Source organism: Podarcis muralis, chromosome 3, assembly GCF_964188315.1.
Source record: "Podarcis muralis chromosome 3, rPodMur119.hap1.1, whole genome shotgun sequence".
In the NCBI taxonomy this organism is placed as follows: Eukaryota; Metazoa; Chordata; class Lepidosauria; order Squamata; family Lacertidae; genus Podarcis; species Podarcis muralis.
In genome coordinates this window covers 102,337,324-102,351,335 of record NC_135657.1, presented here as the reverse complement: position 1 = coordinate 102,351,335, position 14,012 = coordinate 102,337,324, and the positions used below count along the sequence as shown (strand labels likewise).

General features: G+C 40.9%; 1 protein-coding gene across 23 annotated transcripts in view; it reads right to left on the bottom strand.

Moving 5' to 3' along the window:
* Positions 1-431: 431 nt before the first annotated feature.
* PUM2 (pumilio RNA binding family member 2) overlaps positions 432-14,012 on the bottom strand; it is a 59,360-nt gene continuing 45,779 nt past the window's right edge. For 16 of the 23 annotated variants that reach the window (XM_077926410.1, XM_077926411.1, XM_077926419.1 and 13 more), the window contains 8 exons: positions 11,147-11,414; positions 9,149-9,278; positions 8,757-8,891; positions 8,410-8,547; positions 6,317-6,442; positions 5,879-6,000; positions 5,080-5,272; positions 432-3,234 (listed from right to left, as the gene is read on the bottom strand). In XM_077926410.1, coding sequence (XP_077782536.1) covers positions 3,103-3,234; positions 5,080-5,272; positions 5,879-6,000; positions 6,317-6,442; positions 8,410-8,547; positions 8,757-8,891; positions 9,149-9,278; positions 11,147-11,414 — 1,244 coding nt within the window. In that variant the 3' untranslated portion in view covers positions 432-3,102. The remainder of the gene's footprint in view (positions 3,235-5,079; positions 5,273-5,878; positions 6,001-6,316; positions 6,443-8,409; positions 8,548-8,756; positions 8,892-9,148; positions 9,279-11,146; positions 11,415-14,012) is intronic. The other 7 variants (XM_077926409.1, XM_077926414.1, XM_077926415.1 and 4 more) reach the window with 1 other exon arrangement.

Below are 14,012 nucleotides of genomic sequence, written 5' to 3'. Positions count from 1 at the left end.
AAGAAAATATTGGAGCCAGAGAAGCCCTGCCCCACATAATCAATCACATGACATGGCACCCCCCCCCCCATTGGAATGGCAATGCCCATCAACTTGGGGGGGGGGGCAGCCCCCTCAAATATAGATGAAGCCTCTAATGGACACACAAAGGCCCACTTTTACTGTGACTTCTACAAAGATTTGCTCATTTTCACCAAGTTATTAGGGTCCAAAGTCAGACAGTTAAAACACTGTTAAGTGGCTCTTCTAGCAAATGGAAAACTGTAGAGGTGATTAAAAATTCCACAATTTTAACTGATTAAATCCAGGAAGAAAATACTGATAGAAACTTCCTTTGGAGACCTGCTAAACCCAGAAATGAAAGTAGCAATTTTAGTTGAGTGTGTAACCCAAGGCTTTTTGGTAAGAATCAAAACATAAGACCAAGCATATTGCATAAAGTTATTCACACATTTTCATTTTGTTGTTTTCTTTACAGCATATTACAAGTGAACATTACATTATTCAATATGAACTAAGAGCAGCCTAGAGGCAGAACAGACCTAAACAGACTAGGAAAAAATGTTCCATAACCAAATCTACATTGGGAAGAGACTGTAGTGGGAAGAACATCCTCAAACCAAGAAAGCTTATTATGTGGGAAAGTATGCTTGGTTTCCTACACTACTTCTGCAGAAATATACAACTGATTATAGAGAAAGTATTGGTCAGATTAACAGAAGACAAAATATTATTAGAGTATAACTATGCCACTTAGGCCAGCCAACAGACTTGAAATGTACCAAAGAATACTGAATTATTGTTTGAAGACTGTTTAAGACAAATGGAAGAAATTTTAACTTGACAGACTAGAGGTATTACGCACCTCCCCTCACATGAACCACCATATCCAACGGCAAACTCCCTGGAAAGATTAGTAGTTTCCTGTATCTACTGGGAAAATGTTCTATAACTGTCATTAAACTTAAATTCAAAAGTTAAATATAGGGAAAGGAGAAAACTACTATATAAATTCAAATTGTGAGAGATACTTGAGTTATTTTAAGGTGTAAGTAACTGTTGAGCAGTTGTGTTAAATTATCAACATACTCAATTTTGTTGTAAGCAAATGTCTGTATGCTGTGATTGTATTTTTCATAAAAATGAGCATTTTGTAAATGAGATGACATGTTGCTCTCCTATCTTCTCTCTAGGCCTCTCCACAAAAGGTTTCAATGCAATCTATAGTCAAATCACTACTTCCAGCAGCTTTGAGACAAAGCACCTATGTTATGACATCAAAATGAAGTGTTTACACAAAATACTGACTTGAACAAAATACAAAGCACTTTATCTTTCCGAAACTGAATATACAAAGTAAGCTTCTTTCCAAAATATTTTCATAGGCAAAGGATTAAAAAGGATTTTAATTATACACATATGGTCACAATTCTGCCTTAAAAAGGAAACTGGGAAATGTACATAAGGCCGCTTGTAAATGTACAGCTTTTATCTTACTGTTACAGTGTCTTGTTCAGAGAAAAATTGACAGTATCATACATATTTGCTTTAGGATGAAGTAAGCTGTCCAAAAATACAGTACTCTTCTGTACAAAAACAAATCGTGCCACATTTAAGATGGAAGAAGCACTGGTTTGTGTGGTCAGTATTTCAGTCCATTAATTTGCCTTTATTCTCATTAATGTTTAAACTGATTAAGTTCCCCAAATATCCATATTAACAGAACAACTATGTTAAACAAAAACATTTCCTCATAATAGATAAAAGAAAGCTGGTTCGTAGTTCTGAAACCATATAAAGATAGAATCTTTTAAAAAATCAGTCTTGATTTGCTGAAATAAATTTACATTATACAACACTATGTCAGGGCAAAAAAGGGACAGGGGTATGAATATACACTAAAATGCAAATTTTCTTCCCAAAAGGGGTAAAACAAATTACATTTACAGCATGGAGGTTTACAAATGTACATCTGTACAACCAAAGTAAGCGTCACTACTCAATTAGCAAGGCTTGTAAAACATTGAAAACAAGAAATCTGCTTACAAACGGTAAACTTACATCTATTAACTATACTTATATAATGCTTATATTTATAAGGAAGCAAAAAGTTATTTGAATATTTAATCATGCTTTAGATGTTGAGCTATCAAAGTCTCAGTAGGCCTTTCCTCCACCATTAACTGCCTACTGTTTGCAGCTACCTGTGAGAACACAAAGCCTATCAACACTCTCAAATCCTGTATATGCAAAGCAAAGCACACACCTTATGCCCACTGACTGCCTATTATTTTAATGCAGGTTTACTCTTTTCCCAGACAGCACGTTGCTGGACCAAAGTACCAACTTGATTTTTATTCCCCTATCTTGCACATCAATTAAATATTTAAGTATATACATGGCTTTTATACACTGCTAGAGAAAAGGGCACATTACATTAAAAGAAAAAACCATTGTTTCCAAAGTAAAAAGGTAGAAACTATTCCTCAATGTTCACATTTTATCATTCCTTACTGGTATTCTTCAGTGCCCTGATTGCTATTTGGATTATAAAATTGTGAACCACCAAAATACAGAACTTAACTTTCTGTAATATGTTAAATAATAATTATGCAATCATCTATTTTCATCTGTTATAAAAAAAGGATTCCGCACAAAGGGGTGGGGGTGGGGGAAGAAATTAAACTAATTTCTATATACAACTATATAAACATGTGCTGTGATGTTGGGGAGACCTACCAGATTGTGAGCCAGTATATTAAAAGAATACTGTACTTTTTTTTTTCCTTTAAAAACTATTTTATTCAATGACTTTACAAGGTAAAAATTTACAAAATGTGAGAGCTATTCGGATAGTTACATCATTTACAGGCATTCTGTGCTTTGTGAGCCACACAATCTGATAGGTCTCTGATAAGAAATGGCAATATGTTGCAATTCATTCCCCAAAAATATACACATGAATAAAATTTTTTACAAATGCATGAAGAGTCAATAAATAGGGTTTTTTTTTATATAAAAAAAATCACAACGTTTTGAGTTAAGTTGTATGTTTTGATAATTCACAATAAAATTCATCTTCAAGATTTTCTGAATGTGTCCTTAAAGCATTCCATTAGGTGGCCCTCCAACTGGGCCCAGGTCAGCACTGTTCTTCAGGTAATACTTTTCCAGCTTGGCAAGGATATGTTTGCCGTAGGTGTATTTGCGCAGGGTGGTAATATGGGGGCGAATCTGCAGTAAGAAAATCCAGGTTTTAGTCAAAACATTCCTATCGCGAGGAGAGCAGATGATAAACTGAAGCAGAATATTCAAGACACCTTTGTTAGTTTTACGTTAATGTTTATGAACTCCGAGATCAATGATAAAATCTTCAGAGACAAATAATATTTAAGATGAACCCAAGTGAGGACCAGGTGTAAGAAAAATTACAGTGGTACCTTGGTTCCCTAACAGCTTATTTGTCAAACAAATCAGCTCCTGAATGCCGCAAACCCGGAAATAAGTGTTCCGGTTTGTGAACGTTTTTCGGAAGCCGAACGTCTGCTGCAGGAAGCTCCTGCAGACAATCGGAAGCCGTGCCTTGGTTGTCGAATGGACTCCCAGAATGGATTAAGTTTGAGAACCAAGGTACCACTTGTACGACATTTTGATCCACTGCTTCCTAGCAAGGAACTCTTCTACTGGGGCAGATATGTCTTCCTTTAAGCCTTCCCTTCCCAAGAGTTCACAGACAATGATGTTCACATCCAAGCTAGTGGTTTGCTTCTCCGAACAAACAAGAGCAAACAAGAACAACATTTGGCTTCTGAACATGGTTTGTTTGGAGAGGAGGAATGAACCCAGGTTCAGGCATCACAACAAGCCACGTTGTGGAATGTTTCTGGGCAGTGCAAGAGCAGCACCTTGGAGACCAGGTTTCAAATCCCCACTCAGGACTGAAGCTCAATGGTTTGGGTTAGCCACACACTCTCAGCCTAACAGAACTCACTGTAAGGCTAAAATGGGAGAATCATGTACTGTATTACATAGAACCAGTGTTATTTTCTTTTAAAAATGTTTAGGGGCACTCTCATTTTCCTACTCATATTGAAATAATACCCCTCAATGAGGCCAAACTTAGATTCACAAAACGTTTAGGGGTATGCGTACCCCTGAGTAATAAATAAAGCATGCAAAGAGTGAAGCAGGCATTACACACAAGCATGCTGCTTGTTCACATTTAGCGATCGTTTATTTTTAACTACAGTTCAACATTATTTGCAACCAGGTGTGTATCTACAGTCAAGTAAAAAAGCATGGTTATGGTTGAATCATAAGAGATGGAAGAACTCCTGAGGATCTTCTAGTCCCTGCAATGAAGGAACATGCAGCTGCCCCATACGGGGATCAAACCTGCAATCTTGGCATTATCAGCACCACGTTCCAACCAACAGAGCTATCCAGGTTGAGTAAATTATCATTTCCATCCATATTTATATGAACCTGAGCCTCTTGGGCTTGCTGATCAGAAGGGTGGTGGTTCGAAACCGCACGACGGGGGGAGCTCCCGTTGCCCTGTCCCAGCTCCTGCCAGCCTAGCAGTTCAAAATCATACCAATGCAAATAGATAAATAGGTACTGCTGCAGCAGGAAGGTAAACAGCATTTCTGTGCGCTCTGGTTTCTGTCACGGCGTCCCGTTGCACCAGAAGTGGTTTAGTCTTGCTGGCCACATGACCTGGAAAGCTGTCTGCGAACAAATGCTGACTGTCTCAGCCTGAAGTGAGATGAGTGCTGCACCCATAGTTATGTTTGACTGGATTTAACCATCCAGGGGTCCTTAACCTTTACCTTTTTCATATGAACAGCACAAATTTTAAAGAACCTATTTGAAATTAGTATCATTAACTTTCATCCTATTTTCAATTATGCTACGTACAAAATGAGGAATTAAAACATGGAGTTATTGGGTTGTGGGGGAGAGAGAGAAACTGTCAGACACAAAAGCATGCAAGAGTCCTCCAAAGTTTGCAAAAGCTGGGAAATGATTTTTAAATTAAGAGTTCTTTCAAAGTCTGGAGCAGATAGGCACAATTACCTTGTGCATTATAATCTTTCGCTGAGCAGGTTCAGCCATGTCAATCATCTTCTGAACAACGTAGTTTGCATATTGGTCCTTCATCATGGTGTATAAGGCACTGTGAGGACCGTCATTCTGGCAACACACCTCATCAATAAGTAAAGCTCTTTCCGCACGAGATGCGTGAGTGACACATTTTTCTACCACATTGCTGAAAAAGATTACGGAACAGAATACAGGAAAGATTACTGAATGGAATGGAATAAAGACTAGATAAAGAGACAAATTAGATCCAGCTAAATACATTACTAAGCAGATTAAACGCAACACACTGAAATGGAATACATGGCACTTAAACTATGAGACAACACAACATTACTGTATTGTGCTAATCTATCCCTGTGGCCTCTCACGTACATTAACCTCTGAGGTGCAGATTCTGCTGAAATGACTCCTCCTTGTGTCAGAAGAGGTAACATTGCATGCTCATATCCATCAGAGAGAAGTACAACTGCTCCCCATGGCAGTGTTGCCCACATTTTAGGAAAGGCGATGCTTGCAAAGGGAGGAATCCCAGCTTGGGTTCCTATCACGTGGCCTGAGTCTTCTGAGTTATCCCGTGGAGCACTTAGGAGTAGCAATGGCTAAACTGACCCTATTATATTTCAGGTCTGGGTTTGGTCGGTGCCGTAAAGGGGTGACTGCCTTAGGTTCCAAGATGAAAGTAAGGCAGATATAAAGGCACAGAAAGGAATAATAAAGCAGTCACTCATTGCCCAATATTAAACAGCAATTAGTAATTCACTGTTAACTATACCTGGCAAATTTATGCTGACTCAGAGTTAGAACCTTCCCTCTGATTTCAGACACAATTTTACTCTTGTCTTCAGGACGTCCATGTTCCAGCACATGTTGAATAACATAGTTCCCATATTGATCCTGAAAGTAACACACTTAAGTTGTCTCAAGCACATACATTAGTTTAGCATTTTCTAAAGCGCCCAAAAAACCTAAGTTGAAGAGGAGACCACTGTTACACACCCATGTTTTGGAATTGTAGCATTTAAAGTTCTATAGGGAAACTGATTATGCCCAACAGATACTACACCAAAAATCTAATAAATGAAAAGGTTGACATGATCTTTTTTTAAAGAATTTACTTCCAATATACCCAAACTCTGATTAATATTTGCTAATAAAAAGACAGCTACACAATATATTTTGTGCTCCCCAGAATATTTTCGTGTACACCAACCTGCACAAGCTGTTCTGTGTGCTGATGCAGTTCTTCTAAAATGGGAAGTGTCTGTTCAGCGGTGCAGTGCTCCAGAATACGTTGAATTACTCTGCAGCCATAAGGATGAGTTGAAAGCACAAACACCTTAAAACGACAGGATTACAATTATTAAAACATACTGCATTAAATTTGCTCTATTCCAGATGAAGATGCCTCAGGTGTCCAAAAGGAGAAATTGCCATCTTTAATTACACCACATTATTGAAAAACATTCGATGTAAACATGGTTTTTGGAAGGAGGGAAAACAAGTGACTTTTACTTTTCAATATATTGTGTAACACTGAACACAGATATTCGTGCATTTTCCCTCTGGCAAGAAATTACACCGCACCTATAGGAAAATTCTGATCCCCTGTTGCACAAGACAGGAACTTTTTCTTCACAACCCATTACAGAGTTTAATATGTGAAGGGGTCTGTATTCTGAAAACCACTACAGTGGGGTAGGGCAGCTGAAAAAAATTCACATCTGGGAACCAATGTGCCCTTTGGTTTCAGGTAGTACAAGGGTAGACGAGTCTAAAAAGCCAGGGACACAAATTTCCATGGCCCTCTAGCAGCTATGGTGGCTCATTTACCAGAAGTAATGTATTTAGTGTTAACTCTGGAAGTGTAGTAGTAGTAGTAATAAAAATAAAAATTAGTAGTAGTAGTAGTATTTATTCATTCATTCATTCATTCATTCATTCATTCATTCATTCCCTGGCCACTCTGGACAGCTCCCAACAAATGATGATGATGATGATGATGATGTACACTGAGTTCTGACCAAACTAAGCCTCCTAGAGCACAACATACACCAGGAGGCTTAGTTTGGTTATAATCAAGTGTACACTTCCCAAGTTAATGCCAAATACATTACTTCTGTATTTAGGCTAGGGCTAAATACTTCTGTATTTAGGCTAGACGGTTGTGTCCCAGGCTTTTTATATTTCTCTACCCATGTACCATCGGAAACCGAAGGGGTGCATTGGTTGCCAGATGCCAAATATATTGGCATTATTTAAAGCTCTCCGACCCCACTACTGGAAAATAGCCAGGAGTCTTCATGAAACAAAGCCACTTATCTAAACTGAGATTCTGTATGACAGGGAAGCTCTTCCCTGTTCAGAACCAACCTGGCAGGGCAGAGCAATGCATGCAGAGACTCCAAAGCACATGCCGCTCTCATCATACATAGGTAAGCAAACTTTTCTTTCTTTGGTGACTTGCTACAGAGAGAGAAAATAAAGGGGGGGGGGGCGATTAGCAAGCTTTTCTTATGGAGAACAGTATACTGCAACCCCAAGAAGCAGCATACATCCCAGGCTGTGTGTACTTCGTGATGCCAGTAACCAAAGACGCAAAGGCAGCAAGGGACATAGTGAGCTTCTCGCCCTCATCTGCCTGCCACCCCGCTCATTTGCACTGCCGTGGTAAGCACAGAGCCTGCCAGTGGATGCATGCAACCATATCCCTGCAGCTGATGAAGTTGGTGACCAGCCAGAACTTCTGAATAAAGGTGGGCTACCTCTGAGCAGAGGGGCCTGTACAGGGCTGGCCCACCCATGAGGCCAGGTAAAGCAACTGCCTCAGACGGCACAATCCACAGGGCAACGGATCCCGATATAGATCTTTATCCCCCCTTCATTCCTGACATCAATCTTCACTTCCCGTTTCTTCCCTGGCGGAGAGGGGGAAGCCATTGTGTAGTTTGCCTCAGGTGGCTAAATGTCTTGGCTTGGCCCTGCGTGGCAAATTAAGGGTTGCATCCGACCCTGTGTGCACAGAGTTCTGCTCACATGGTGGAGCTTCCCTTCCTTGGCCTGCTGCAGAGGGTCTTCCAACCCCCTGGATCAGATTTTGAGGGTTCGGGGGGGGGGGGGGGGTTCAGGGGAAATAATGTTCCATTGCACCAGCAGAACAGCAGCACTGGATAGGACCCTAAACAAATGAGACACACTTAGGAAGACTATATTTGCAACAGCGTGCTAACCAATGTTATCTGAAAAGCTGTGATTATGGATAGTAACCATTCAGTTAAAGAGAGTAAATATAAACAAACTAATTACCTGTCCTTTGAAAGCATCAATAATAAATTGGAGTGACTGGGGCTGGACACATTCTATACATTTTTGTACCACGTGGTTTCCATTTTGATCCTTCACGCATTTCAGGACGTGCCCATCGAGCTCCTTCACCATTTCATTCTACAGAGGAATAATTTGGCATTACCAGGTTACACAGGTCCCCGCAAGTGTGCATTTCCCAATTATGATTTAACAAAAATAGTGCCTTCTATATATAATCAGACTACTATATTGTTACAAGTACATTTCCCAGCAAAGCAAAACAGGAAACATTTTACATATGTGGGGTGTTTTTTTTAATGGAATACAAAAATATTGTTCTAACTTACAATTACCTGCTGGTCAGGTGAGATAGACTCGAGGGCTTTCTGAATAACACGGCAACCGTACATCTGCAGAGCTAATGGGAGAACATGCCCACGAATGCGCGTAGCAAGGGCTAACTTCTGGTCTATGCTTCCAAACTACGAGAGAAGGGAAGGCACTGTTAACAAAGACCAAGCACACTTTTCTGCGTGTTACTATGAAAGTCATCTCATGCCACTATAAGAAATTTAAATCGCCTATCAGTGGATTATTCAAACCTGTGGAAAGCTGGAAAGAAAAGCATGTGAGCAGCCTTCAACACCACAAACACGAGAGTCGGAATATAGTCTAGGTTTCTCCCCATCAGAACAAACTGAGGTTAAAAACCTTTGAACAGCTTCCTTTATGCACTTACCTCAAAGAATTTCTGTATGACATAGTTGCCAAACACATCCGTCATCAGCTGATATGCTGCTTGCAGAATCTCACTAAATACCATTTGACGTTCAGCTGGAGTGGCTCTTTCTAATTTCTGCTGTATAAATCTGTAAGCACCAGAATTGTACATAAGTAAAAACCTCAAGTTGAATAGAAGTTGAATAACTAGAGCAAAGTAGTTAAAAACAAGAGAGCTGAAAATAACATAATAATAAGAATTTTATTATTTATACCCCGCCCATCTGGCTGAGTTGCCCCAGCCACTCTGGGCGGCTCCCAATCGAGTGTAAAGAACAATACAGCATTAAATATTCAAAACTTCCCTAAACAGGCTGCCTTCAGATGTCTTTTAAAAATAGGATAGCTGCTTATTTCCTTGACATCTGATGGGAGGGCGTTCCACAGGGTGGGTGCCACTACCAAGAAGGCCCTCTGTCTGGTTCCCTGCAACCTCACTTCTTGCATTGAGGGAACAGTCAGAAGGCCCTCGGCGTTGGATCTCAGTGTCCAGGCTGAATGATGGGGGTGGAGATGCTCCTTCAGGTATACAGGACAGAGGCCATTTAGGGCTTTAAAGGTCAGCACCAACACTTTGAATTGTGCTCGGAAGTGTACTGGGAGCCAATGAAGATCTCTCAGGACTGGTGTTATATGGTCCCGGCAGCCACTCCCAGTCACCAGTTTAGCTGCCGCATTCTGGATTAATTGCAGTTTCTGGGTCACCTTCAAAGGTAGCCCCACGTAGAGTGCATTGCAGTAGTGTCCAAGCGGGAGATAACTAGAGCATGCACTACTCTGGCAAGACAGTCCGCGGGCAGGTAGGGTCTCAGCCTGCGTACCAGATGGAGCTGGTAGACAGCCACCCTGGACACAGAATTAACCTGCACCTCCATGGACAGCTGAGAGTCCAAAATGACTCCCAGGATGTGAACCTGGTCCTTCAGGGGCACAGTTACCCCATTCAGGACTAGGGAGTCCCCCACACCTACCCACCCCATGTCCCCCCAAAACAGTACTTCTGTCTTGTCGGGATTCAACCTCAATCTGTTAGCCACCATCCAGACTCCAACCGCCTCCAGGCACTCACACAGGATCTTCACCACCTTCACTGGTTCCGATTTAAAAGAGAGGTAGAGCTGGGTGTCATCTGCATACTGATGAACACCCAGCCCAAACCCCCTGATGATCTCTCCCAGTGGCTTCATACAGATATTAAAAAGCATGGGGGAGAGGACGGAACCCTGAGGGACACAAGTGAGAGCCCAGGGGTCTGAACACTCATCCCCCAACACCACTTTCTGGACACGGCCCAGGAGAAAGGAGTGGAACCACTGTATAACAGTGCCCCCAGCTCCCAGTGCCTCTAGATGGCCCAGAAGGATGTTATGGTCAGTGGTGTCAAAGGCCACTGAGAGATCCAGCAGAACTAGGAAACAGCTCTCACCTTTGTCCCTAGCCCGCCAGAGATCATCGACCAGCACAACCAAGGCGGTTTCAGGCCCATTGGAAGGGATCCAATAGTATCAAATATCCTCCAGGATATTTGGTTTCTTTACAAGTTTATGAAATTTTATTTAAATTGTAACTGGTAAGCTACTGTGGCATAGTCCTAGAAGAGATTACTGTAAATTAATATCTCCATTATTTATTATGACTACACTAGGATGAAATCATCAACTTCAGTGGAATGAAATCCGTGTAAATTGATTGTGATTCATTACTGAGAATGAAGATTTCTCTCAGCCTTTTTTTTAGAAGACAGGGCTTGAAAGCCAGATGGCCACACCTGCTTACTCCTAAAGTTCCCAGGTAACGATGCATTGTCTGAACAGGCCCATTAAGAAGCTCTAGCTCTTTTCACGTTGAGAATTAAAATGACAAAAATTCAATGTGTTTCCCACAAGACCCAATTAAAGGGAATGTTTATCATTGTAAATGTTCTCCAAACTCATCAGCATAAGTTACAAATACTAACCTAGAGCCATGCTGGTCCCGTGAAAACTCAACTATGTGTCCAACTAGGTCTCTTAGTTGAAGGTTAGGGAAGCGATTGTTTCGGAAATCTTCCAGTAACCTACTACGTCCAGAAGGCATAATGTCAGACCGACTGTAACGGAGGCGCGAAGGAGGAAACAACTGGCTGCTGGAGCTAAAAAGACTGGAGGTGTTTGCTGCACTGCGATACTTTGCTTCTGCTCCAGGGGCTGCAGAGATATAGCGACCACTACCGTTGGTCAGTCCTCCTACAATGAAGCAGCCGTGTTAGTAAGAAGTCTTAATTATGCCATAAATACTAAGAATATAAATTGTACAAGAAATCAGGAAGACTAGAATCATGAGCGTCTTCTCGTACTTCATTTTCATTAAATTTCGAGTAAAGTAGTTTCTACCACTAGAAAGGAACGAGCAAATCTTTTTTTTAAAGAAATATAGTAATAATAATAAAGGTGAAGCAGCAATAAAATTGAGACAGCTCCAACATAAAACAAGAACCCCACAACTAGCTTTCGGACACCAGTGCACTTTGCACAAAAGAAAACTTGAACTTTCAACAATGGGCAACTAGTATACACACTATGCCAATCACAGGAACTAAAGCGAATCTTCAGCTACTCTTTCCGGACTCTCACACTTGGCACGCTAAGTTGTATCAATTGAAGTCATACTCTTGATTTAAATCATACACTGATTTAAATGAGCATGACTAATCTAACCTCAGTGATTTCAGTGGGTCTGTTCTATGATATAAATCGAAGCAACCCGCTATGTAAATAGTGGAAGACCTTCACACTTCCTCTCTTAAGGATTAACGTGAAAGTTCAGTAGGGCAGCTTCTTAATATGCTATCAATGTTTGTATAGAAAAAGAATCTGGAAGTCTGATTTTCAGAGGTTTTCCGAAGAGATACTCAAAGCCGTGCCTTGACTGCTTTGTTATCGCTTCTCCCAAAACAGCCACATTGCTCCCACCTCTACAAAGCACAAGATCAACTGCTACTAAGACAACATCAAAATTGGAAGCTTTTGCAAAGAAGACATCTTAAGCCACATTGATTAGCCAGCACTCACCATGCCAATTTGGTTCATGTTATTTAAGCACTAGTCTAGAGACTTTTGCTGATGTTACTAGCATGGAACCAGCCCTGTAAGGTAACAGAGGGGAGGCCAATCCAGCATTCACTGTGTGGGATGTGAAAGTAAAGTGTGGCAACTTGTCATCCACACGTAAATTATATTGGTTTATGGGGGTGGGGTGGGGGGGGGGATGAGTAATTAATTTAAATAAAATACGGATCATATTAAACATACTGTACAAGTCTAACCAGCACAGCTTAATTTAGCTGATCACTTAGGAAAGGTGATAGAACATTTTCAAGCTGAAACTGGGATAGAGCCACAGTCTGTATATGAGTTGAAGACCACTCATGCAACTGGTATTTCCTCTTAGCCTGCATCTCTACAAAGTCTCTCTGCAGGGCTGGGAGTCCTCCTGAACAGCATGAGCTGCGGCTACAATAAAAAGATTGGTTGCATGAGCTGTCTTCTGCTTGTGCAACCTTTGGATTCAATCAACTGCTTTTTTTAAAAAAACCAAACCTATAGCTACATTATCAATACATCAAACTTACTGCACGCTTACTAGACCCAAGTAATGGTGGTGATTTAGCAAAAGACCCCCCCCCCCCAATTGCTCAATTTAAGAAAATAGCTCATGCTGAATTATTTCCCCCCAGGAATAGGAGTGAGGAACCTGGATGCGGTCTCCCAGACCTCTACTTGACACTCAGAACTTTCTCCGGACCATTTTTTGTCATTGGCCCCTGATTCACACAAAAACAGGAGTTTTTGCCTGTCCAGAACGTGCTCTGGACAACACCTCTGGCTTGCCCAGGTGGAGGTCAGAGGTCGGTGCTAGGGCTGGGCGATATATATCAATATATCATCCAAAACTGGTTTAAAGTCCATAGCATAATACCGGTTTTTAGCAAATCTGAAGAAAGCCAGTGAGATAGATAGTGATACACACAACAGCTTAGAATGTACATATTGAACAAGTACTGCTCACAGCGAAAGGCCAGCACAAAGATTTAGTAGCTTGACTACTATGTTAGTTTAAAGATGGGGGTAGGGTCCAGAGAGCCCATTGTGGAAAGCGATTGCCCCTTTTTGCTACATCCCATGTTACTGCAGAGGGACCAGCAAATTCTCTGGCACAGTTCATAGGAAGAAACACAGGCTGCAGTAGCAAAGAGGCAGTGGGGGAAAGTCTCTTCTGTAAGCAACAGTTTCTTGGATCCCACTCATTGGACTTCACTTATATGAGCTACTCAAATGACCAGATCTCTTTAACCATTGCTTTTATAGAGATTTTACAAACAGCCCCTGTTTTCAGAGATATAGTGACAGGTAAGTTATGCACAGGTAAAACACAGACACATCAGTTTTGCATTTCTTAAACATCCACAGAAGAGGAAAAGGACAGAATAGTAGTGAAGCAGCTTGATGTGTTAAGAATAGAAACTGACGTCTTTTCTGAAGGTACAGAGAAATAAAAATGACCAGTCCTTGTTCTGGAAGTCAGCCTGCATGAAGAGGAAACTTACTTTGCAGTGTTATTAATATGGACACCTGAAGACTAAATGTTGATTTAAATCTGGGAATACAGGCACTAGGTTCAAAGCAGTAACAAGATGAAAGCCACCAGGTGGCAGCAAAGTTAGCTTAATAATCAAGTGAAAAGAATTAGGTACCATTTCCTGTAATTTAAGTGCACAGACTCCAAAGTCTGTATTATTGATCTGCATAAAAATTCTCATTCATAAGAAGAATTTAGTTTGCACC